This window comes from Hyperolius riggenbachi, chromosome 2 (assembly GCF_040937935.1).
Source record: "Hyperolius riggenbachi isolate aHypRig1 chromosome 2, aHypRig1.pri, whole genome shotgun sequence".
NCBI classification, from domain to species: Eukaryota; Metazoa; Chordata; class Amphibia; order Anura; family Hyperoliidae; genus Hyperolius; species Hyperolius riggenbachi.
Window position 1 is genome coordinate 409,901,810 of NC_090647.1, and position 27,516 is coordinate 409,929,325.

At 45.4% G+C, this 27,516-nt stretch overlaps 1 protein-coding gene across 1 annotated transcript in view; it reads left to right on the forward strand.

Moving 5' to 3' along the window:
* LOC137544514 (amine oxidase [flavin-containing]-like) overlaps positions 1–27,516 on the forward strand; it is a 266,964-nt gene that overhangs the window by 218,963 nt on the left and 20,485 nt on the right. Inside the window, exons 10-11 of the mRNA XM_068265600.1 lie at positions 10,229–10,282; positions 13,823–13,880. Of these exons, the coding sequence (XP_068121701.1) occupies positions 10,229–10,282; positions 13,823–13,880 (112 nt within the window). The remainder of the gene's footprint in view (positions 1–10,228; positions 10,283–13,822; positions 13,881–27,516) is intronic.

Genomic DNA, 27,516 nt, shown 5'->3' on the forward strand with positions numbered 1-27,516 from the left:
ATAAAATCTATAGGAAATCATCCTAGTACCACCGTCTCCACGTGCCAGGCTGCCTCTGCCTGCCTCCCCACATGTAATGTGTTGTTCCTCAGAATCTCCACCCCTCCCCCCTGGGACATGTTGAATGTTGCAGGCTCACCTATCATGCCATTATGACTCATGGCCTCCTCCATCAGTTGTCCGAGAATACTGTTACCACCACACATCCAATTGAGCCCTTTGAACTGAAATTTCTTTAACATGCTGGATTGATCATTTTCATCGATGCCAAAAATGGAGTACTGTATGAGCACCCTAAATAGGAAGGAGAATGTCAGGAGGAGTATGTGATACTGTATTTGCCGCCGTATAAGATGGTCCAAAATATAAGACGCACCTTAGCTTAGAGGGCAAAAACCCGGGAAAAATGTATATACTAAACCTGATGTATCCATATTACAGGATCATCTTGTAGATGTTCTCCTCCAATTATTGTGTCCTCCTGTGTCCCCATGTGTCCTTTGTCCGTCCCCCATGTGTCCCCTTCTGTCTCCAGTGTTTCCCCATCTGTCCCCAGTGTATCCACTTCTGTTGTCAGTGTAACCCCCCCCCCCGTATCTCTGCTCTCCCCAACCGTGTCTCTGCCCCCCGTGTCTCATGTACAATAAGCATTGTCAGGAGTGTGTCTCACTTAATCCATGGCTCCCTCAGTGAGCGCAGACCTCTTATCTCCGGCGCTACTCCTCTAGTTCTGGCTTCTGCTAATTTCATCATACGGGAAGGGGAGGGAGAGAGCAGAAGACATGGGGAGTGGAGACACGGGAAGGGGGGGGGGGACAGAGTAGACTACACGGGGGAGCCAGAGACACGGGTGACAATGCAGAGAGTCCCAAACAATGTGGTGGGTCAGCAGTTCGTATCAGTGGGCATTCATAGGTTTGGGATTCAATGCATTCGCCGTATAAATAACTTTTTGTTGTTTATATTTTAACCACTTCTGTACCAGGGGGGGGTTGCCTGATCGGTGCTGCGTGGGCTCTCCAGCCCGCAGCACCGATCAGCTAGCAGCCAGGGCGATCAGACCACCCCCCTTTTTTCCCCACTAGGGGGATGTCCTGCTGGGGGGGTCTGATCGCCGCCGGCTGTTTGCGCTTGCGGGGGGGCTCTTCAAAGCCCCCCTCTGCAGCGCTTCCTGGCCTCCTTCCCCTTCCCTCCCTCTTCCTCCCCCTGTGAGCGGCGCAGGACGGAATTCCGTCCTGCGCCGGATAGGACAGGCTTCAGCCTATCAGGTGCCGGCGATCCCCGGCCAATCAGAGGCCGGGGATCGCCGATCTCCGCTACGGCGCTGCTGCGCAGCAGCGCCGTATACATGTAAACAGCGGGGAAGATCTTCCCCGTGTGTTTACATTTACCCTGCGAGCCACGATCGGCGGCTCGCAGGGTGTTCACGGAGACACCCTCCGTGAACTGACATGGAACGGCCGCTCGAACGAGCGGCCGTTTCCATGGAATCCACTTCAGGATTCAGGGGCGTAGTTAAGCGTACGCCGAATCCTGAAGTGGTTAAGTTTTGGCTCCACAATGGTCAACTTTTTTTAATCTGAACTAAGTTAACGCACAAATGATAATATACTAATTTATATAATAAAACAAATATACCGGCATTAGTATCTGCCAGGTATGGTATATTTCTTAAACCTTTGTTTAGGATAAGGGGCTAAGGTTAGTTGTCCACATGGGGTTAAGGCTAGTTTAGCACAAGGGGGTTAAGGTTAGTTGCCCATGGGAGTGAGGTTAAAGTTAGTTTCCCAACGGGTGGGGGTTAAAGTTATACACCCACCAGGTGGGGTTAAGTCTAGTTGCCCATGGGAGGTGGGGTTTAAGGTTAAGTGCCCACCAGGGGGGGTTAAACTTAGGCACCACCATTTGAGGGTTCTGTGCAGGGCCATTTCTTGGGTAGTGCAGCAGGGCGGCTGCCCTGGGCTCAGACCAGCAAGTATTGGTAAATATTACTGATATTTACTATATGAGTTAAGAAGTAGAATATCTGTAAATGTACCTATATTTTATTGCTTTTCCTGGTGCCCATTTTACTAAACACAAAAATACAGTGGGGAGTAGTAGTGTATCTGTATTATAACCAATAATTTACAGAATTTCCTGGCACCCATTTTAATTGCTGATAAATTAAGATAACGGCTATATAAGGCATCCTTTTTTCTTACAGATACAATACAATACAATACAATAACTTTTCTATAGCGCTTTTCTCCCATAGGACTCAAAGCGCTTAGGCTCTCTCAGATTCAGTAATTAGTAGGATGAAGTATTCACACAACAAAAGTTATATTTCTGCAAATGCCAAACTGAACAGGTGGGTTTTCAGTCCGGATTTAAACACATCCAGGGATGGGGCTGTCCTGATCTGTTGAGGTAAGGAGTTCCAAAACATAGGGGCAGCATGACAGAAGGCTCTGGGACCAAAAGTTTCCAAGTGGACTCTGGGTATGACTAGATTATTAGAACCTGTTGATCTGAGAATGCGGGGATTGCTACGCAGCTGCAACATATCTTTCATGTATCCAGGGCCTAAATTATTCAGGGATTTAAATGTCAGTAGGCCGATCTTGAATAGGACCCTCCATTCTATAGGTAGCCAGTAGTGTTGGGCGAACACCTGGATGTTCGGGTTCGGGAAAGTTCGCCGAACATGGCCGCAATGTTCGGCATGTTCGGGCCGAACCCCGAACTCCCCGAACATCCCGCTTTTGGGGGCCCTATGGGGTCGCAGGCATAAGGGGGGAGCATGCCCGATCGCGGGGGGGGTCGGAAATTCCCCCCACCCCCTCCGCTAGCGCTCCCCCCTCTGCCCGCTTCCCCATTCAAAAGTTAGGAAGTGAAACTGTACCTGTGCGGCCGGTAGTGGGTGACTGGCAGTGGGCGGCACTATGGAGAGACTGAGGAGGAGGAGGAGTCCGGAGAGTGACGCGTTGAGGGAGGCCGGGCAGTGGGCGGATCAGCAGTAGTACCGTACTACTGCTGATCCGCCCACTGCCCGGCCTCCCTCAACGCGTCACTCTCCGGACTCCTCCTCCTCCTCAGTCTCTCCATAGTGCCGCCCACTGCCAGTCACCCACTACCGGCCGCACAGGTACAGTTTCACTTCCTAACTTTTGAATGGGGAAGCGGGCAGAGGGGGGAAAGCTAGCGGAGGGGGTGGGGGGAATTTCCGACCCCCCCCGCGATCGGGACATGCTCCCCCCTTATGCCTGCGACCCCATAGGGGGCCAGTATTCGGGCGAACAGGGCCCTGTTCGTGCCGAACAGGGGCCCTGTTCGGCCAGGCAATGAGCCGTTCGGGCGAACCCGAACAGTTTGGCCGAACACCACCAGGTGTTCGGCCGAACGCGAACATCACCCGAACAGGGTGATGTTCTGCAGAACCCGAACAGTGGCGAACACTGTTCGCCCAACACTAGTAGCCAGTGAAGGGAGTGCAGGACTGGTGTTACGTGGCAGTGACGTGGTTGGTTGGTTAGCAGTCTGGCAGCAGTATTCTGTATCAGCTGTAGTCGGTACAAGACCTTTTTTGGAAGGCCAGTGTAGAGAGCATTGCAGTAGTCCAGTCGGGATGTGATGAAGGCGTGGACTAAGGTTGGCAGATCTTCTGGGGGTATGAGGTGCATGATTTGTGCAATGTTCTTCAGGTGAAAATAGGATGATTTCACCACAGCAGAGATTTGAGTTCTGAAGTTTAAATCCCAATCAATTAGAACTCCCAGGCTACGCACATGATCAGAGCTGCGCAGATCCGTGCCTTCTATTCCCAGTGGTGAAGACTGCAAGTTAAGTTGTTTTGTTATCATGCTCTGCCCTCCTATCAGAAGGACTTCAGTTTTGTCTGCATTTAGTTTCAGCCAGTTGTCATTCATCCATTGCTGTAGTTCACGTAAGCAGGCGTTTATAGTTAGAGTTGGGTCTGTCACACCAGGCTTGAAGGAAAGATATAGTTGAGTGTCGTCTGCATAGCAGTGGTATGTCAGGCCATGTTTTTGGATTAGTTTTCCCAGCGGTAACATGTAAATCGTGAAAAGCAGGGGAGAGAGGGTTGAGCCCTGGGGCACCCCATACTTAAGTGATACAGGGGTGGACAGGAAGGGCCCCATAGACACTTTGTGGGTTCTGCCACTCAAGAAGGATTGGAACCACTGAAGAACTATGCCATCAATGCCGCAGTATTCCTGTAGCCTGTTTATCAAGATGTCATGGTCAACTGTATCAAAGGCTGCAGAAAGGTCTAGCAGTATGAGGATGGAGCACTCTCCTCTGTCTCTTGCCATGAGCAGGTGGTTGCATATTTGGATGAGGGCAGTTTCAGTGCTGTGGTGTTTCCTGAAGCCAGACTGGAATGGGTCATAACTGTTGTTTTGTAGGATTTTGGCTTCTAGCTGGAGGTAAACAGCTTTTTCAATTAGCTTGCCCAGAAAGGGAAGGTTAGATACAGGTCTGTAGCTGGTCATTGCATCTGGGTCCAGGGAGGGTTTTTTGAGGAGAGGCCTGATGATTGCTTCCTTCAGTAAAGCAGGAAATATCCCTGATTTTAAGGAACAGTTAACAATTTTTAGGAATACCGGTACGAACAGGTCGGGGCAGTTCAACATGAACTGTGTTGGGCCAGGATCTAGGTCACAGGTAGTTAGGCGGACATGAAGGAGGATGCTTGATGTGACTTCTTCATCAATTTCTTTGAAGTTTGACCAAGGTGTTACATTGTCTCTGCTAATGGTCTTCGGCGCTATATTAGGCTCAGATGCTGTAAGTTGGATGGCGGACCTTATAGCGGAGACTTTGTCTGTGAAGAAATGGGCAAATTGGTCACAGAGGTCCTTTGAAGACTCGATGTTAAGTTTTTGACATGCCGGGTTGCAGAGTTTTTCCACTGTGCGGAACAGTTGGGCTGGTTTGTTAACTGCATTTGCAATCTCTTGTGATAGAAAGGATGATTTTTTTCCCGTGATTACCTTTTGGTAGCTCTTCAAGTGGAGGATTAAGGCATGTTTGTCTTCTGGGGACTGAGATTTGCGCCACAGTCTCTCAAGTTTTCGGCCTTGTCTTTTCAGCTCTTTTATAGCGTTATCAAACCACTGTGCATGATGGTGTGGAGTAAGATATTTGGTGCGCAGAGGAGCAATGGTCTCAAAGGTGGAGGACACACATTTGTTGTATTTTCATATGTACGGTTTCTACACTTCCTCATATAGACTTACACAGTTCTGTTTGTTAGCGATATCAACTGATTGAGAGACAGCTTGAGACAATAAAGGTACCCATAGACCTGATGTTTAAGGGCAGATTCGATAAAGAGACAAATTTATCTCTAATCGAATCTAATTAGAGCTAAATTTGTTTTTTGTTGATTCTGCCATACACTACAGGTCGATTCCCGTCGATTTCAGTGTGAAATCTTCAGGGAATCGTCTGAGTCCGCATCTCCACTGCCCCCAGTGTGTAATGTGCCCCCCGTGCGTTGTCCATAATCCTCCGAGCGGCTCTCCGTACATGCCACTGGCACATAGCGTCTGACGTCAGACACTATGCGCGGACGCCAGACAATATGCGCTGGTAGCGTGCACAGAGAGCCATCCAGAGGTTACGGACACCGCCGGAGGCTGCTACAGGACAGGTAATGTGTAAATGCACACATCGGGCACATTTATACATAGCGACGGTAGCGGCTGGGGTTTTGTCGTCTCGTCGCTCGTTCCAGAAATCGCCACCGTACGGCCACACACCCCAACTTCAGCCCGACATCTTGCGGCATGCACGATCAACCATTCGACCAATTTCCGTCCAGAAATTGGTCGTTTTGTCGGTCGGGCATGCATTTAGCGGCACCGATTTTCATCCAATTCGATTATAATGATCGAATTGAATGGTCGATCAGCCTCCAAGTCGCCTGATGTATGGCCACCTTAAAAGAAATCCCTCAACCACCGGATCCCCAAAGCAAGATGTATAGAACAAACTAAACTGAATACTGTAAAAAGGCATGTTAGCTACATTTAAAGAAAATGTAAGCATTCACGGCAAAATTTCACTGCTACTACAAAGCATTTATAATCTCACTAAAAATTCCATTTACTTTTCAGTGTAAAGCTAATTTTGCCTTTCCAGCCATGGCAGATGATTTAAAGGATACCCGAAGTGACGTGCAACATGATGAAATAGACATGTGTATGTACAGTGCCTAGCACACAAATAACTATGCTGTGTTCCTTTTTTTCTTTCCCACCTGAAAGAGATAAATATCAGGTATGTAGGTGGCTGACTCAGTCCTGACTGAGACAGGAAGTGACTACAGTGTGACCCTCACTGATAACATAACACTTCGGGTGACAGATGTACACTGGATGGTACATACCTGTTAAAAAATCTGAACATAGGAACAGGAGATGACCACAGTTTGCAGCAATACAGACAATAAAACAATAATGTGCAACAAAGTTTATTGCAAAGCAATAAAATGCAAACATATGCAAATAAGAATATCACTGAAACATGCAAATTAAAGGGAATCTGAAGTGAAAATAAACTTATGTTATAATGATTTGTATGTGTGATACAGCTAAGAAATAAAAAAAAAATAGCAGCAGAGATATGAGTCCAATATTGTTTCCAGTACAGGAAGAGTTAAGAAACTCCAGTTGTTATCTATGCAAAAGAGTTTCACTGATCTCTCCGACTTTTGGTTGCAAAGAGCTCTGTTTTCTGAAGCTTATTTTCTCAAGTGTCTGTCTGAGTGTAGTATGTAAATTGTAAATATTAGAGAATGATGCAATGTTATAAAAAAAACTATAAAAAATATGAGACTATTTTCTTTGCTACTAATTTTCTATTACTTATCCCTACTACACAACCAATTCATTATATCATAATTTATATCATATTTTATTTTTCGCTTCAGTGTCACTTTAAGTCAAAACACATGCTGTCACTCGGTATACATGAAATCACCAAGCAATCAAGGAAATGCAGTATGTACATACAACCAATACCCTGACTATCTAATCGAACTATTTACACCGTAATATATACAGGAAGTAGATACAAATATATATAGCATACCTGTATATCAAGCACGGTACCAAAGGAGAAGGCAATAAGCAAAGTCAGGATAAAGTAACAGGTTTTGGAAACAAGTTATCATCAGATACAAAAGGTACAGGCTATCAGCAAAGTTAAGGACAAGATAAGCAAGGATAAGGACAGATTCAGCAACAGTTTAGCAAAAACGGGTTAAGATCAGGGAACGGGTTCAGGAAATAAACAACAAAGTTCTAGCAACTAGCAGGAAGCAGGGCAGTGCTTAAAAAGGAGCTGTCAGCCATACTATGTCAGAAACAAAACACATATACTGTAGAAGGAGATAAATACTTGCTCTACTTACATAACATATGTATTGCACTGTCCACATTTTGATTTTAGTGATTTTTCTATAGTAAAAGAAAAAAGAGAAAATCCTTTTTTAGCATTTTCCATCTTAACTGTGTCTGTTTTGAAGCCAATCCTGATGTCATTTCTTCCCTTACTCTCCTCTGCTTGATTGTGTATGCATTGTTACATAGTTATTTGGGTTGAAAAAAAGACATACGTCCATCGAGCTCAACCAGAAAACAAAGTACACCACCAGTCCGCTCCTTCACATATCCCTTTTGATCCAGAGGAAGGCGAAAAACCCTTACAAGGCATGGTCCAATTAGCCCCAAAAGGGAAAAGATCCCTTTCCGACTCCAGATGGCAATCAGATAAAATCCCTCGATCAACACTACTGGGCAATACCTAGTAATTATAGCCACGGATGTCTTTTAATGCAAGGAAAGCATCTAAGCCCCTTTAAATGCAGATATAGACTTTGCCATAACTACTTCCTGTGGCAATGCATTCCACATCTTAATCACTCTTACTGTAAAGAACCCTCTCCTAAATAAATGGCTAAAACATTTTTCCTCCATGCACAGGTCATGTCCTCTAGTCCTTTGTGAAGGCCTAGGGACAAAAAGCTCATCCGCCAAGCTTTAATATTGCCCTCTGATGTATTTATACATGTTAATTAGATCCCCTTTGAGGCGTATTTTCTCTAGACTAAATAAACCCAGTTTATCTAACCTTTCTTGATAAGTGAGACCTTCCATCCCACGCATCAATTTTTTTTTATCATAAAACTTTTTTATTGAATTTTAAGAAAAGATGAGTTTACATAGTTACGTATTGAACAAAATGTGTACATGAGGTATACAGTTGGACTGATACAGAATCATATTTAAACAAATACAGAATCATATTTAAACAGAAGGTGCTTGATTTTAATACTAGGCCAAGAAAGGTAAAGCTTGTGAAAAGAATAACAACAATTTATGTATGTATGTATATATTTCCAAGGTAATGGAGAGGGGTAGAGGAGGAGTGCTTAATCATAGGTCTTATGATAGTCTCCTGCCAGGCGTTTACATTACCTAATAGGTAGCCAGGTAGGGAATATCATAATATAACAACCTATATTTAACTATGGACTATTGGTACCAGTGGGCCAGAACGGACCCCCACTAGAGATATAGGGTGACGAATTGAGAGACCTTGGTAGTAGAAAGGTCAGACCTAGTACCTAGTATAAGATTAATGGGAAGATTATAATTGTCCTAAGACAGAACCAAGAGCAAAGCTAAAACAAAAACAAATACATATAATCTAACTGTCTAACTTTAACTTTAAACTCTACTTAGCAGGACATAAATTCAGGTACCATTACATGTATCATAGAATCAGGTGTTTGTACAGTATGTGCTCATTTGGCCTAATCCTTGCTCTTCCAAGGATTGTGTGCAAGCCTCTTATCTTTGCTCGTTTCGACTGGGGGCTGGGGAAGGTAGGTAATATTTTTTGGCGGGAAGACTTAGGTATCAAGTCGATCCATTTTGTGACCATGCATCCGGGAAGTAGAAGTTGGTGGATGGTAAACCCATCCTGGTTCCTATTTTTTGTTTCATCTGCAAATTGTTTTTTGTGTGGGTTAGGAGTTGGTAGGATGGAATCTCTTATGGAGATTTCCAGTTAAGAGTGATTAGGTATAAAGCGCTCAGTATTAAATGTAGGATTGGAGGGCGGATTTCCGAGGGGAATTGATTGGCATCTATGAAAAGAAGGGCCAGCTTAGGAGTGAGGTTGAAGTTGGGTTGTGAAATATTGCGGATATGACTTTCTACTTTGGACCAGAGATCAGCAACAAGAGGGCATTGCCAGAACATGTGGAGATAAGTGCCTAAGTAGGAATTGCACTTCCAACATATGGCAGATGTGGAGGTGCCACGCATCAATTTTGTTGCTCGTCTCTGCACCTGCTCTAAAACTGCAATATCTTTCCTGTAATGTGGTGCCCAGAATTGAATTCCATATTCCAGATGTGGCCTTACTAGAGGGATTTCATTTGCTCCTGACCGGCTCACATGACTCTGCCGTCATAGAGACGGCAGAGTCTATGTACTGAGGATCCCGGCGTGCGGCGATGATGGCGATTGCGGCGGGTATGCACGGTGATCCGTCAGGATTCCGTCGTTCTTGTACCAGCGGTCTCTGGTCCTTAAGGGGGCAGAGACCACTGATACTTAAGTGGTTAACACATGATAACTGTGTTATCACACTTTAATGAATCGAGCCCTTACGGTGATATATTAATTTTTTTATTTTTCATTTTTTATCTTTTTCATTTTTTGATCTTCACTTTGTCGCCATTTATGCAAAAATGTTCATGCACTACACAAACATAATTTGGCATAACATTCAGAATTTGCATGTCTGAAACACTCTGAATGTGGGAGGTACAGGGAAAATAGTAATATAACAAACAAGTTCCGTTCTGGAAAAACCCCTTTTGTGAAATGCAAGGTACCAAGAGGGGTGTTCCAGAACACGTTTGCTAAAATTTACATGTCAGAATTGCATGAATTCCAAATTCTGATCAACTTGAAATTGATAAATTCTGATGTAAAAGTCGTAATACAGAACCCTGCAAAATCCCTGAGACTTGCTGTACAACATCTTCTATGGTAGTCTACAATATATCATCTTAAGGAGCAAGAGGTTTACTATGTTTGTGCATTTTATTGAAGAAGAATATTGCTATGTAAAAATAGCTCGTAGAATTAAATGAATATATATGTTTACATATATTTTGTTATGTTTTATTTATTGGTAGATTTATTCTTGCTCGCAAATCAAGAAAACTGGCCAATCTATCAAAAGATGAAAGGTAAATAAACTAACCTTGTATTTGCTATGCTATGCTTAAATAAATATACATTTGTACCCCAAACTAATTTTATGTCCATTCAACAGTTTCTAGGAGACTTCAGATTTCTTCTATTGTTCTGTATATCGTATCTTGGGGACACCTTAGCCCATATGCAATTCAGTTCATCTCCTGACTTATCTCCTAGGAGAGAATTTTTAATTTTCTCTTTAAAATAAAGTAACTAAAAAAGTACTATCAAAATTATTTTGAGTATTTTTTTTCTTGCTGTTGGCTTAAAAGGCAGTTTATTGACAAGTTGTGAAAATATCACCTGGGAGATAACTCAGGAGAAAAAGTGACTTGCATATGAGCCCGTGTCTTCACATTAGGTCCAGGACCGGCCCGAGGCAGAGGCGAGAGAGGCTCCAGCCTCGGGGCGCAGTGTAGGAGGGGGCACACAACTCACTCAGCTACCATTTCCCTATTGTGTTTGAAGCAGAGAGAAATAAAAAAAGGGGTTACATGGCAGTGACTGCATGCCAGATAACTAGAGATTAAGGTAATGGGGGGGCGGGGTTTGGGGGCCCTGGAGCGCCTCATAAGGTCCGTACAAACGCCGGACTGCAGGCAACGACGGGTCCGTCGTCACCTCCCGCTGGGTGGGCGTTCCAGCGACAGTTAGGCGTGTGTACAGTCTGTCAGCGGACTGAGCGATCCGCGATGGCTCAGAAACAGCCGTATCAGTCTGCAGGCAGACTGTACACACGCCGGACTGTCGCTGGAACCGCCCACCCAGCGGGAGGTGACGACGGACCCGTTGTTGCCAGCAGTCCGGCGTGTGTACGGACCTTAAGTCTAACAGCAATTGCTTTGTGACGGCTGGGCTGGGAGGGATGGAGGGGCGCACTTTGGTGTCTCAGCCTTGGGTGCTGGAGGACTTTGTGCCGGCTCTGATTAGGTCCACAGAGATAAGATCCCTAATTGCCACTGTGAGAGATTTCTATCCAGGAACACAAGCAGCAGAAAAAAAACCTGCAAATCATTAAACCCCGCTCCCACTTAATTCAAAGAAAAACAGTAAGCTCTGACTGGAGTTACATGCGTAGGCTTATTCAGATTCATTATGGTATCATAAAGGTTGGATTGCCAAACAGGTAATTTGCACATTTACAAAGCAAATATGCTGCAGGCTACCATGGCAAATGGGAATTCACTAACTGAATCTCAGCCATTGACAATGGCAATAGTGCTCACTTGCTCAATAGTAGGCAAAGCTTCTCTGTTACATGTAGTTTGCTAAACTGGGAGACAATTTGTCCTGACATTTTTGGCAGTGAAAGTTTTATTAAAATTCCTGCAATTGCACTGATTTTGTTTATAAAAGGTCACCCTCCCCAGCATTAAAGCCTTACTAACTCCTTGTCCCTCATGTTGGCTGGTATAGCCCAAATGGTTTCACTCCCAGAGCAATACCAGACTACATGGTCAATATCAAACCAGGTACTCAACAAAAGCAAGGTGGTTAAGCCTCATCCTTAAAGAACGAGGGTAAACCATCCTATGCCAGGAAAAAAAATCCACATATATAAGTAGATAAATACTTGATCTACTTACATAACAGATGACTGTCCACTTTTTTTTTCAGTGGATTTTATATAGTAAATGAAGAGAATTCTGTTCCTCCCATAAGTTTTCTTTTTCATTTCTCCACCAATGTGCTGAGTCATCTCAGACTTGCTTGTAAATAAGTGCGAGCTTTTAGCCTCAGCCTGTCACACAGCAGTGTGCTCAGCCCAATCACTGAGAAGCAGGAATGTGGGAGGAGTGATGACAAGCTTTCCCCTCTTCCTCTGGTTTGCAATTGGTGAGACAATAGAGCCCAGCTGACTGACATAAGATAATTACAGCAGAGACATTCTGAATAGATTGTAGAGCTTGCACTGCAGCGTGAGATTCTTGGCAGCATTATAGACATAGTGCAGTGTTTAAAGCACACCTAGCCTGACTAGAATACACACATGCTTGTTTCAGGTGTGTGATTCAGACACTACTGCAGCCAAAGTGATCATCAGGACTGCCAGGCAACTGGTATTGTTTAAAAGAAAATAAATAGGGCAGCTACCATATTCTTCTCACTTTAGGTGTGCCACTTGTTGAGCACTCTTTATTAAGGTTATGGGAGGTGGGTGAACTACCTATACTGAGGGGTAGACACTTAGCGGACATTTGGTGGAATTTGGGAGCTTCTGATGTCATATTCATCTAAATAAGGAAGAATAAAGACGTTAACCCTTTCTTGACCCATCTGAGGGCTTACTTATTAATAAAGAGAGTTCCACCATAAATCATCCCTCAGGAACTATACCACATCACTTTGCAGAGTAGCCCTTCAGTGCTATAAACTATCAGACTAGCGTTGCTCATTGGGTGGAATCCCACACTGAAGGGCTCTAAATTCTCAAGTGAATATCACCTGCATGAGGACAAAGTGCCATTAAGCATGTTTTTTGTTTCTTTTATGTTGATTTTATCAAATGGACAGAAAAGTAGCTTCACTAGTCATCATACTGTCAAGACATTGTAACTTACTTGATAAATGTGTGGGTGGGCCATCACCAGGCTTGTGCAAAGGCCAGCAATTTGTAGAGAAATGTGTATGCTTGTGCTGGCTCTGACCCCAAAAGTTCAATTGCTCACACTTTTGGGCTCCTGCTGCAGCTTCCCTATTACTTAGAGATGTTCATGGAAGCACTAAGCCAAGGTAAGTTCTGTAAATAAAAAACACAACTAATCCTTGATTATTATCACTGAGGCCTAGTGCACACCAAAACCGCTAGCAGATCTGAAAAACGCTAGCGGTTTTGGGAGTAGATTTCGGAGCGATTCTGGGCATGTTTAAAGAGGATTTCTAAACATACCTAGTGGTTTAGGCTGCGTTTTTGTGTAACAGATTACACAAATTGTTACAGTAAAAGCTGTACTGAACAGCTACTGTAACAAAAACGCCTGGCAAACCGCTCTGAAGTAGCGTTTTTCAGAGCGGTTTGCGGTTTTCCTATCCTTTACATTGAGGCAGAAACGCCTCAGAAATCCAAAAAATGCTGCAGCCCGGGAGTTTGCGTTTCTGGAAAAAAACGAGTCGCTCTGGTGTGCACCATCCCATTTACTTTCATTAGCCATGCGGTTTGCCCCCTGAAAGCGTGTTAAAAAACGATGCAGAACTGCTCCGGTGTGCACCAGGCCTTAGTGAAAGTAAACATCTGTGCATTATATTGCATATGTTACAACACAAGGTGGTGGGTGGACAAGGATCCGATCTGATAGATGTTTCACATCCAATATACTTTTTCATAAAGCTTAGATTACAATGACCTAAATTATTGTATGTAGGGAGGAGAGACAATAGAATGCCAGCCTGGATGGTGTACAAGGGGTAAGTGAGGATTGGGGTAAGGAGCACAATTTCTTTCTAAAGTTTATTGTAATATTTTATTTTATTTACAAATACATACATTTTAAACTATTTTGCTAAGAAAATACCATATAATGTGTTTCTAGAAAAAGAAAAATATGTGAACTGTATGCCAAAGTACTGGATTCAGAAGAAGCTCTTCACGTAAGTTTCCATTTAACCGTTTTCATTATACTGATTATATTCAATAAAAAATGCACTAATCAAACTGAAGAACATGTCAAAACCAGAACACGAGAAGCATTAATTCATAAAAGATGGAATGCCCAAATAGTGCAGTATGTCAATTCAATCTGTGTTCACAGTATATATATGAAATTGTACTTATAAATCTGGGTTACCCCTAAGGTAACCACTGTAATAGCAGGTGGGGAGATTACACCTGGCCCCTCTCAGGTTCTTGCTCTCTCCAAGGGTGCACTCACTATATAGACAATTCTGAAATAGAGGCACTAGGTGAGGACAAAACAATTAAAAACCATTTAAAAAGGGAGGTAGTGGTACACTTACAGTAGCGGTGACTGTATTCACTGAAAATAATTTATTTAATTAAAAGTACTCCAAAATAGTATGCAATGCATTTCACGGGCTACAACCTGCTTCATTAGGCAGTAAAAGGGTCTCACTAGAAGTCTGAGCAGGTATGAGCACCTCCGTCTCCATCGATTTTCAGTGAACACAGACTGTCGAGTCTACTTGGGAGAGGTAAGTCCACCACTACCTCCCTATTTTGAAATGCTTTTTAATTGCATTATCCTTACCTGATGCCTGTCAGGCCTGGCAAACTATCCACTCACAGATCAGCTCCAATGCCCTAATCTAACACCACATTCTTCACCCTATGTGCCGCGTCCCCACTTGAACAGGAGGTGTAGAAACAACACCTGCCCGACTTCGGTTACACCCAGGACTTGTAGGTGCAAGGTATTGGAGATGAACGGTGAGCAGGCAAATAGACCATCAGTACCTGACAGTCACTGGAAACAGAAGGCTGATCCAGAAACAATCAAAGGTCATACACAAATATCAGATAAATAAAGGTACACAGGGGCTAGGCAAAAGCAGGTCAAGAGGCAATCCGAGGTCAGTCCAGACAGCAGACAAGAGTAACCAGTAACAAGAAGAGGTCAATCCAGGCAGCAGACAAGAGTGGTCAAAAACAGGCAAGGGTCGGTATCCAGATAATCAACAGTAGTACAACAGAGAGCACCCAGCAGCTACGGTAGCAAGATAACCGCTATCACAGGCAAAAGTTGAATGAATCAGACATGCTTAAATCTTACCAGCATCCAATCAGTGGCCGGTCACTCTCACTCTGCACCAATAATCCAGCAGCACAATCCTGCCTAAGTGTCAGCTGACTAAGAACGTCAGCTGACACTAGATCTTGCGCTTTCTAAGTGAATAGGATGGATGCTTGTCCCCTTCAGCCCTGGAGTGTGTGCGGCCCCGTCGGGAAGGATGCTGGGGTTGCTATGCGCAGGAGAAGGAGGCGCAGATGTGGAAGTGGATGGAGCAGCCTGCGTCTCGGTGAGGGTGCACGCATCGCGGAATCATTCAGGTGAGTCCCTGACAGCGCTTCTGTTTAGAATAGTCTACAGATGGTTTTTAGTCTACTGATTTCATCCTACCTCTCCAACTGCTCCTTCACAACATCCTTCAATGAGTCCTCATCCACCCCCAATCACCTCTCGGTGGGAGTCCCGCAAGGCTCGGTCTTTGCCCCCCTACTGTATTCCCTATACACATCCTCCATCCTCCATGGCTAGGTTATCTACTCCATGGGTTTTAACTATCATCTGTATACTGAGGACACCCAGATCTACCTCCACACCCCTGACATATCCCCCACTACCATGGACATGGTCTCCTCCTGCCTATCAGCCAGCTCCTCCTGGATATCCGCTAGGTTCCTGAAACGAAATCTAGACAAAATGAAATGTATGATCTTCCCACCCCAGCCACCCCTGAACCTCTCAGATGTGCATGTCACTGTTAACTACACTACCATTCGCCCTACCTCTCAATCCCGCTGTCTGGGTGTCACTGTGGACTCTGCACTCTCCTTCACTCCCCACATTCAAAACCTTACAAAGTCCTGCAACTTCCACCTTCATAACATCTGCAAGACCAGCCCTTTTCTGACCTCTGCCACCACCAAACTCCTCATCCATGCCCTCATAATTTCCCACCTTGACTATTGCAATGCCCTTCTGTCTGGTCTCCCTATGACCTGAATTGCCCCGCAGCAGTCCATCATGAATGCGGCAGCCAGAATTATCCACTCCTCCCATCGCTCCACCACAGTGACTCCCCCCCATGCATCCCTCCACTGGCTTCCTATCCAGTCCAGAATCAGATTCAAGATACTGTTCTTGACCTACAAATCTGTCCACAAAATCTGCCCAACCTACATTTCCGATCATCCTCAGAGGTACACACCTAGCCGCTCATTCCGCTCCTCGAATTAACTTCGCCTGACCGCCCCCCCCCCCCCCCCGCATCACCCACTCCCATGCACGCCTCCAGGACTTCTCAAGAGCTGCTCCAACACTATGGAACTCCCTAACTCCACCCATTAGGGCAGCCCCCTCCTTCAACATTTCCAAGAAGGCCCTCAAAACTCACCTTTTCACTCTGGCCTACCACCCCTCACAAGTGCTCTAAACCCGTAGCTGAACTCTGGTCCTCTACCTTTCGTGTCCTTACCTCTCCCTCTAGGTTGTAAGCCTTTGGGCAGGGTCCTCCTCCTTTTGTGTCCTACCTGATCATGCACCTCCATTACTGTGCACCCATGCTATGCAGTTGAGTGAACTCAACTTTCCTAATCTCCATGCTCCCATCCAGTGACGGACTAAGCATTACCTTGTACTCATACTGTGCTGCGTGATCTGGTTTTTCTTATATTCCTGTATTGTCATATTGTTGTATGTCACCCCTAAATATTGTCTGTAACCTAAACTAATTGCCAGCGCTGCGTAAAATGTTGGCGCTTTATAAATACAATAAATAAATTGATACAATCAGATGATACAAGATTGTGCAGAATCATCAACTCTCAGGAAGATAGTGACATATGGCAACAGGATCTGGATAGGATGGCTATATGGGCACATAAATGGCAGATGAATTTTAATGTTAAAAAATGTAAAGTCATGCATTTTGGTTATACCAATGGTCTAGCACCATACAAAATAAATGGGATACAGTTGGGGACATCAAACTTGGAGAAGGACTTAGGAGTACTCATCAACAACAATTTAAATAATCGTATTCAATGCCAAGCGGCTGCAGCTAAGGCCAGCGGCGTCGCTAGGCCTGTTGATCTGGGGCACCGCCCACATACCTGTTGCCATGGTGCCCCGGATCGATTTTGGCCAAAGTGCCCCCTGAGCTGCGCTCCCAGGCCCCGAGTCCTCAGACTTCAGATCGCTGCACCCACCCTTCACTCCCTCCACTGCCTCTCTCTCTTCCTCCTCTGTTCCCCTAGTGACCGGCTTCTGCTAATGACGCTGATCGCGTCATTAGCAGCAGCCGAGCATCGGGGAAACAGCAGGAGGAAAAGAGGTCTGCAGATTTGGTCTCCCGGCCCCCCGCTGGAATCCAGGCAGAGGTAAGCTGCCGCTGTTTGTAGATGAGCGAGCGGGCAGGTGGAGAGCGGGCGCGGGGGGGGGGGGGGAGCGGACACAGGGGAGGGGGGGGGGAGTTTGGTGGCCCGCCCCACACCCACCTATACTGAAATCCCCATAGCTACCTACCTATACTGGGGACCCATATCTACCTACCTATACTGAAGGCCCCATGCCTACCTACCTACCTACCTGTACAAAGCCCCATACCTACCTACCTACCTATACTGAGGACCCATATCTACCTACCTATACTGAAGGCCCCACACCTACCTACCTATACAAAGCCCCATACCTACCTACCTATACTGAGGACCCCATACCTACCTACCTATACTGAAGGCCTATACCTACCCACCTATACTGAGGACCCCATACCTACCTACCTATACTGAGGACCCCATACCTACCTACCTGCACTGAAGGCCCATACCTACCTACCTATACTATAGCCCCCCTACCTGCCTATACTGAAGGCCCCATACCTACCTACCAACCTATACTGAGGTCCCCATACCTACCTATCTATACTGAAGGCCCTATGCCTGCCTACCTACCTACCTATACTGAAGACCCCTATACCTAGCTATCTATACTGAAGGCATCTATACCTAGCTATCTATACTGAAGCAAAGCCCCTGGGCACAGCAAAGCAAAGACCCCAGCAAAGCAAAGCCCGGAAGTAAACCTCCTGGGCCCCAGACAAGCAAAGCAAAGCCCCAGCAACGCAAAGCCCCTGGTCCCAGCAATGCAAAGCCCCTGGGTCTCAGCAAAGCAAAGCCCCAGACCAGCAAAGCAAAACCCTCAGCCTAGCAAAGCCTCCGGGCCCCAGCCCAGCAAAGTGTACAGCCAAGCAAAGCTCCCAGTTCAGCAAAGCCTTGTAAAGCCTGCAGCCCAGCAAAGCACCCAAAAATGCCCTCACCCCAGTAAAGCACCCAGCAAATTGTCCAGCCCAGCAAAGCCCTCAGCAAATCCCCCAGCAAAGCCCCAGCACCCAGCAAGGCCAGGCCGGCACAGCATCACCACCAGCAAGCCCAGCATAACCGCCAGCCGAGTACAGCACACAGACCACCCAGCCACCCGAAAACAAGACAGAAGCCAGGTGAGGGGCTTATTTATTTATTTATCGTATTTATAAAGCGCCAACATAGTACGTAGTGCTGGAAATGTGAAATACTACGTATTGAATATATTTAAGTTACACCACTGCTATGTTCATGTACATTTGGCCCCACCTATGACCACGCCCACTTTCCCACAGCATGACCATGCCCATTTCCCTCTTGGTGCCCAGGGGTGCCCCGGATCTCCCAGGAACCTAGAAACGCCCCTGGCTAAAGCTAATAAAATTTTGGGATGCATTAAAAGGGAAACAAAAACTTGAGATGCTAGCATAATATTGCCCATTTAACACTCTAGTGAGCCCACATCTGGAATATGGAATTCAGTTCTGGGCACCACATTACCGGAAAGATATTGCAGTTTTAGAGCAGGTGCAGAGATGAGCAACAAAATTGATACGAGGGATTGAAGGTCTCACTTACCAAGAAAGGTTAGATAAACTGGGTTTATTTAGTCTAGAGAAAAAACGCCTTAGAGGGGATCTAATTAACATGTATAAATACATTAGAGGGCAATATAAAAGCTTGGCGGATGAGCTTTTTGTCCCTAGGCCTTCTCAAAGGACTAGAGGACATGATCTGCGCATGGAGGAAAAACGTTTTAGCCATTTATTTAGGAAAGGGTTCTTTACAGTAAGAGTGATTAAGATGTGGAATGCATTGCCACAGGAAGTAGTTATGGCAAACTCTATACCTGCATTTAAAGGGAGCTTAGATGCTTTCCTTGCGTTAAGACATCCATGGCTACAATTACTAGGTAATGCCCAGTGATGTTGATCCAGGGATTTTATCTGATTGCCATCTGGAGTCGTGAAGGAATTTTTTATCTTTTGGGGCTAATTGGACCATGCCTTGTAAGGGGTTTTGCCTTCCTCTGGATCAACAGGGATATGTGAGGGAGCAGGCTGGTGTTGTACTTTGTTCTCTGGTTGAATTCGATGGACATATGTCTGTTTTCAACCCAAATAACTCAAGTTTATCCTATTTCTCATCACTTGTAATGTCACATGACAAGTGGAGATGTTAACTTAATTTCATCATCACTGTCTCTTGCTCTACATTGAGCATTAACCACTTGGGGACCCACCCTTTACCCCCCCCTTAAAGACCAGCGCTGTTTTAGCTGATCTGGGCTGGGTGGGCTCTACAGCCCCCAGCACAGATCAGGGTGCAGGCAGAGCGACCAGATCGCCCCCTTTTTTCCCCACTAGGGGGATGATGTGCTGGGGGGGTCTGATCGCTCCTGCCTGCCTGGGTGTTGCGGGGGGGCACCTCAAAGTCCCCCTCCGCGGCGAAATTCCCCCCCTCCCTCTCCTCCCTCCCTTCCCCGGAGATCCGAGGCTGCACAGGAACGGATCTTTCCTGTGCAGCCTCTAACAGCCTGTCATGTGACAGCGATCCCCGGCCGCTGATTGGCCGGGGATCGCTGATCTGGTACAACGCTGCTACTGTTAGCAGCGTTGTACGGATGTAAACAAAGCGGATTATTTCCGCTTGTGTTTACATTTAGCCTGCGAGCCACGATCGGCGGCCCGCAGGCTATTCACGGAGCCCCCCGCCGTGAATTGACAGGAAGACGGCTGCTTCCTGATTAATTAGCTTGCAGCCGGCGACGCAGAACTGCCACAGCTGCCACTTTGCCGACGCGCGGTATGAGTGCGCGGTCGGCAAGTGGTTAAAACGGATCCGAGATGAAAAACTATAACAAGTAACTTGTCTTTATATCATATCTAATGTTTAGATAGTTTGCACAGCATATCTAGCTGCAAACAGCTTCACCAGTATATGAGTATTTCTTCCTGTGATACAATGAGAGCCGACATGTTCTGCTCGCTTTATTACACACAGGCAATCTGATCTGTATCTCCAGCCCTCAGCTTGTGAAAACTCCCCTCCCCTCTCCTCCCTTCTGCCTCTGAAATCTCTGGCTAATAACACCTCCTCCTCCACCTGCCCAGACTGAGCTCCCATAAGCCCATGAAACATGGGTCTCAGAGTGACAAGGCACTGGAGAAGCTGTGGGCAAGGCTTGTTTAGAGTATAGGAAATTAGAGTATTAAAACAAAAATTAAAAGATTTTGCCTTCTGGAATGCCCTATAAACTGTATGAAAGGAACACAATTATGCAATGAGTAGAAGTTTATCTCGGATCCGCTTTAACTCTTCTGGACTGAACCGGAACTTTGCACGGAGCTAATAAGAAATGGAAGATTAATAATGTTCACATGACTGATTAATCAGCATTCAGGTAATTAATCATCAGTCTTCTGATTCTGAAATGTTCAATGCAAATGTATAGCTCAGCTCAGCTGAAGTAAGTAACTTCTTGATTCTGTGACACAGGAAACTGCTCAAATCTGTCAGAGTTTGTAATAATCTGTAATAACTGTCAGGGAGAACCTGGTACAGTAGCCATTCTGTGCATTAGGAGTTGGGGGGGGGGGGGGGGGGGGGGGTGGGGTGCATTTATGATAGGGAGACATTACTATAAGGTTGAATATCTCTAAAAATGTGACGGTGCTGCCTAAAAAATTATAAAGCAATTTCTCAGGTAGAAAATTAAGCACACAAGAAACTCAGTAGGTGCTTCAAAATTTTCTAATTTGGACTTAAAAGGAACCAGAATCAGGGGAAATAAACCAGCTATTTGCAGCTAGCAAATCTGTTTTTATAACTGTTCATTACAGGTTTTATGTTCTTGATTTACTGGGCACATTATGAGTACATTTGGTCTATGTCACATGTGTCGGAGGGCCAGATCCATGCCAGTGTTTAGGATGGACTGAGAAAGAGAGGAATGTGTTCTACCTGATGCTCCACACCTATCCTGATTCAGACCCATCAATTCATTTGAGCTGTATAACAAATGTGTGAGGATCTCGGCCCTCGTAGGACCGGTTTGACATACCTGGTCTATGGGTACATAGTGCTAGCATTTGTTATAGTTATAGTGGTGGCTGGATGGTGTAATGGTTAAGGGCTCTGCCTCTGACACAGGAGACCAGGGTTCAAATATTGGCTCTGCCTGTTCAGTAAGCCAGCACCTATTCAGTAGGAGACTTTAGGCAAGTCTCCCTAACACTGCTACTGCCTATAGAGCGCGCCCTATTGGCTGCTGCTCTGTTGCTTTGAGTCTGCCAGGAGAAAAGCGCAATATAAATGTTATTTGTCTTGTCTTGTCTTGTATAGGGAACATGTCTGCATTTGTTATGTTAGCAAGTTATTTTTCAATCGAAAAAGTCACACTAGCTACATAACATGAAAGACATGGGACATATAGATAAAGGCTTTTCCATAATCTGTAATGTGTTTAAAGTTTATTTGCAGCATATGTTACTGTTTGTTTAGCAGAATAAAGGTAGTGTGACATAGGATGTGGCATGTTTTAAGGGGACATTGTTTAAAGTAGGGTTTAAAACAGGCTTTTCATTAAAGTGGACCGGAACTCAGACTCTCTGCTCTAAAAGATACTCAACAGCATAATAACTTTTAAACAAAAACATGTATTTCTTACAGCTGATACAAATCCTAAAATACATTTTGCACGGTTTCTACTTCCTGATTCATGGAAGCAGACATATTGTTTACAGTCTGTACTTTCAAATGGGCTTACCTGCCATAGGCAGTCATGTGACACAGGGGAGGATAAAATTACAACTTGTGATTAGACACAAATGAGGGGAAACAGGCTAAACTCTCTAAATACATTCAGGGTGCATTTATCTACGTTTTTTTTTTTTTTTTTTTTTTTTTTGTAAGATTCATTTGGCAGGAAATGGAATTTGTGGGGACTGAAAAAAGAAATATGCAGTAGGCAAGTACAATTTAGGAACTGCCAAAAAAAAGTAACTTATTCATTAATCATCAGTTGATTAACTGATTTTCATTTCCTGAATTTAATTTGCTTACTAAATGTGGTTTACATTGAATATAAATTTGCTTATCTGTCACACTTTTTTTTTTTATCTTTGCTTATCCCAAAATTCTGGTTGGAAATAAATATGTGGCGATGTGCCTTAAGTCTATTATATAATAAACTAGGTGACCTAAGCCAATTTAAAAATGGGCTCTAGGTCTGTCACCACCGCAGCAATACAGCGCGCATGCGTGCGCCCGTGCGCCATGCACGCATGCGCACACCGTGCGCACATACAATGGCCACCGTGCGGACGCGCACACACGCCCGTCCACCCCCCGGCCCGTCCTGCATCCTGTCCCAACGGCTGTCAGTGCAGGACATGTGCAGAGGTGCAAAAGCACTGACACAGAGACATGGGATGCAGGGACACAGGGAGATTATATAAAGAGATGCGGCTATCATGCTTCATGTATAAACAATGCAGCCACCATGTCTACCATATAATAGATGCAGGCACCATGTACCCATTATATATATCACACTCTGCCATAATGCCCCACCTGCACTTCATATGACATCACATGTAGCCATGATACACCACTCCTCCCCCTTCCTCCCAGTATATCAAATTCAATCATAATGACCTGATGCTCAAACAAAACTATTTTACATGGTTCATGTTCTACAGAGATCCTCCCCCTTCCATCATGTCCTCAAAGCATCGGTATCAAGTGTCAGATTTAGCTATACATGTCACAAATCAAAATGTGCCTCTTTTTTTGGCGATTCTCACAATTTCAGTCTCTTTCAAAATGCCTGTTTTCTTGCAATTCTTTGGTATCAGAAATGCATTACCTACAACTGGTAGAGGGGCAAGTTGAGTAGTATATTGTTCAATTTTGCAGTTGTCGCCTAAATGATTCACTATCCACCAATTTAGTATTGGCCTGCCCAGGTAGTTTGAAAGTGAGCTGGTCAGGGTTGACAGATTGGGAGACACCCAAAGAATTCATGTCTGGTAATGCAGATTGAGTGAAAGAAGAGGCTGGAGTGATAGGGTGCTTTGGTTATATCCTTCCCAGTGCAGTGTCTTGTTTCTGTCACCACATCCACTTCATTTTTCATTGATTCTGAAGCTATGGAGCCTATAAGGTGTGCTCAACCCACTGCATTCATTACAAAAAGGCCTACAATGAAGCAACTTCAATGTACAATATATGTAAGCCTCAGTGCAGAGTCGTGTGAAAAAAATGTGTGGGTAATAAGTGGTATCTCAATAGGACTTGACAAAACCATGGTGTCTGGCTTGATTGCATGAGCGTACAGTATCTGACTCCTGTAGTACTAACCAATAGTCAGCGCATACCTCTATAGCGGCAAAGAGCTCCCATGCCAAGATATTTTCAAGTAATCCTGATTTCCTCAATGGGCAAGGCGACTTCAGGTAATCCTGAGCTCCTAAAATGTCCCATGTAGGGACATGAAGCTACATTGTTTTACATGCCATTAAACAGGAGGAATATCCAGTAAGTGTAACCCTGTGTGTAGTTCCTTATTTTGCCACAGTGTGCACTATTCATTTTCCATTATCTCGCCCACAATCAATAAGTGGAAGCCGGACCTGAAGTGGAACGCAGCTGGTACACATACTGGAACTCGAAAGTCTGGCCACCAGAAAGCCGTGTAGAGTGCTGCATCGATTGGCACGGTCTGCTTGGGAGCCGCTGTCCATTGTAGGAGTTCGGGATTACCTGAAGTCATCTTGCCCATTGAGGAGATTGGGATTACCTGAAAACTTCTTGGCATGGGAGCACTTTGCCACTATAGAGGGATGTGCTATTGGTTGGTACTACAGGAGTCAGGTACTGTACGCTTATGTAGTCAAGCCAAACACCATTGTTTCATCCAGTCCTATTGAGATACCACTGATTTCCTACAAGTTTTTTTTTCACACAACTCTGCACCAAGGCTTACATATATCTTACCTTTGTTTCTTGCTGGGTCACAGGACTGGCCTTTGCCTCTGGCTGCACTACAGATTCATTTTCCTTCTTTACAACTTCAATGTACACCTGTACTGTAGAAAATTATCTTCACTATAAAAATGAAAAAGGGTGCTCAACATAGTGTAGTATTTACACATAATATACATCACGTGGAATATTGTGAGAACAATAGGAAATATACTCGCCAACTTGGGTTACCATACAGGCAACCACTATCAAAGCAGGTGGGGAGAATTAGAACCTGACCCCACTCAGGTTTAAGAAGTCGCTCTCTGTAGAAAGAAGGAAATTGGGGATACACCCCTCCACCAAGGGTGGACTAGACTTAGTACAAGAGTTTGAACAGAGGTGCCAAAAAGGATAAAAGTGTTTAAAAACTGGTTAAAAGAAGGTAGTTATGGTGGACTTACCTCCCTCGTAGACCAACAGACATAAGACTCTGTGGCACTTGGCTGCGATACAGACTCCTAATAGTTTTCTCCATTATTTGCATGATGAAGCGGGATTGTAGCCTGTGAAATGCGTTGCATTGTGGAGCATCCAATAAATGTTATTTTTGAATTAAAATAACTGTCTTATGTCTGTTGATTTACGAGGGAGGTAAGTCCATCATAACATACCCCTTTTAACCATTTTTTAAATGCTTTTATCCTTTTAAACTTTTGTAACATTATCTTCTCTGTGCCTGCTCTGTTAAAGGAAGAAGATTTGGGATGGTATGAAATGGGGCACTAGACAAGATAGCAGTTTTTGCCCGCCACTGATGACCCCTAGGTCTCTCTCCAGTCCCTAGGCAACTGCCTAGGTTTGCCTAGTGGATGATCCGGCTCTGTTAGGAGAGGCTCTAAATCTGTGATCTTAAGAAGGTGGCCATAGACTTATAGATTTGCAGCAGATTTGACCATCAGATAGATTTCTGTCAGATGCCTGTCAAGTCAAATCTGACAGGAATCTATCTGATGTGTGCAACACACAAGGAACAGATTTCCAATTAGTGATGCTCATCCGAGCTAGGATATCCGAGATACTCGGATATCCTAGCTCTTTTTTCACTATTCAAGCTCGAATACCGAGCTCGAATAGTATTAGCTATCCGTGCTGTGCTGTCCGAGCGCATTCGGATAGCAATCAGCTATCCGGAGATATCCGAGCTCGAATACAGAGCTCTAGATAGCGTCATCAGCGGGTGACGTCACCTCGAGTCCTCACAAGCGAATCAGAGGGCTCTCAGCCCTCTGACTGCAGCCAATCACAGAGGGGGAGCCTGGCCAAGCCCCCATCTATAAATAGCGGGCGCCATGTTGCCTCACTCGTCCTGCTTGTGACTTACTGACTGGCTGTACTGAGAGACTGCTCCAGTGCTTTTTGTCTGTGCAAGTGCAATTATTGTTCATAACACCAAGCGTTTTTACACTCCAACACTTGATATTCACCTGTATTGCTTTGTATTGTAGATAGATTGTATTTTAGGCAGTTTAGTTTGTGTGATTAGGGACTAGGGAGGGAGATTGTCACTGGTGCTGCTGCAGCTGCAGCAGCTAGGCCCTGTGCCTAGGCAAGGCAGCCTGCCCTGCTTTGTGCTCTAGTCTCTAGTTACCTGTGCTCTCACCTGTCCTACTCTACTGTACTACTTCTGTGCTAGATAGATTATTGTACTATTTTGTAGTTAGCAAGGCCCAGCTTTACTGCTATACCTGTCCTGTATCTGCTCTCTGTAGTCTAGTCACACCTGTTCTATTGTTTAGCTAGATTCTTCTATTGTTTAGTTAGTACTGTAGTGTACTTTAGTCTGTGGATAGGGACCATCCGTCACCGCGTTACCTAGGGTCTTTGTGTGCGCTGTGCACGTCTGCGCTGTCCGCACCCTCTCATTAGTGCTACACCCGTCCTATTGTTTATATTACTTGTATTGTGTATTCGCTGAATTGTACTGTACTCTAGTCTGTGTATAGGGACACCGTCAGTCAGCGTCAGCTAGGGTCTTTGTGTGCGCACTGCGCACTCTCTCGTTAGCGCTACACCGATCTCTGCTGTAGAGTACACCTGTCCGTCACCTCCCACACCCACCACCACCAGTCCCACCCCATTAAAGTACCCCACTTGTCCCACCCGCCTTCACATACATAACTTTTTTTTTTCATTTGTATAATATTAAAAATATACGATGTCTGGCACTGGCAGCCACGGTTTGGGCAGGGGCAGCAAGGGCATGGGCAAGAGAGGAGGTCGTGGCAGCCGCGCCACCACCACCATGCGCAGTTCTGCATCTGCACCAGTGGCTATTCCGCCATTAGCCACTGGCCGTGGACGCCTTGGCCGCCCAACAGCTGGGAGTCACGCTGCAGAGACACTGCAGCAGCAGCAGCGTGTTCCTCCCACCGCCAGGTCGTAGCCGTCCTATTGAGGAGAAGGACGCAGACTCTGTGGTGGAACTGATGGTGGATGAGCAGGCCACCATTAGCTCTGGAACCGAGTCCTCCACCCCCGCCACCACTCCTGTTCGCAAGAGCAGCAGCAGCCGCCCAGCACTGCCTGGGGAGGAGGAGCAGTGCAGTTCTCCAGCCCCAGTGGGCAACACCAGCACCCTGTCACTCAGCACCTTCTTTACCCCAAACACAGCGAGGGTATTGAGTGCTGTTGCGGCAGAATTTGAGGAGGATGAAATGCTGATGGGCACTTTGGGGGATGATGCTTTGGACAGTCAGACAGTGGTGAGTGTCCATCAGCCCATGCATGCAGAAGGGGAGTTTGTGGGGTTATCCCAGCAGGACATGTTTGCGGAGGGGGAGGATGATGATGATGATGACAGGGTGAAGGACAGAGACTGGGTGGCAGATCCTGGGGATGTCATCAGCTCTGAGGAGGAGGAGGAGGATGCGTCTGCGGCCTTGCTAGAAGGATCAGCATCGCAGACATAGGATCAGAAGTGGGCGTGGTATGCAGGCCACACAGCGTGCTGATCCGGAGAGTTCTGCCATTGCCACCAGCCGCACCAAGAAACCCCCCCACAGGGAGACCAGCGGCAGCAGCACCTTCGAGCCGAAGGTGAAACTTCACCTCCCCAATTTGGATTTTTTCACCCTGCCATATGTGGATTGCAAGTATGCCACCTGCAACCAGTGGCAGGGAAACACTTTCATGAGCATGAGGAGTTCATGAAGTTGA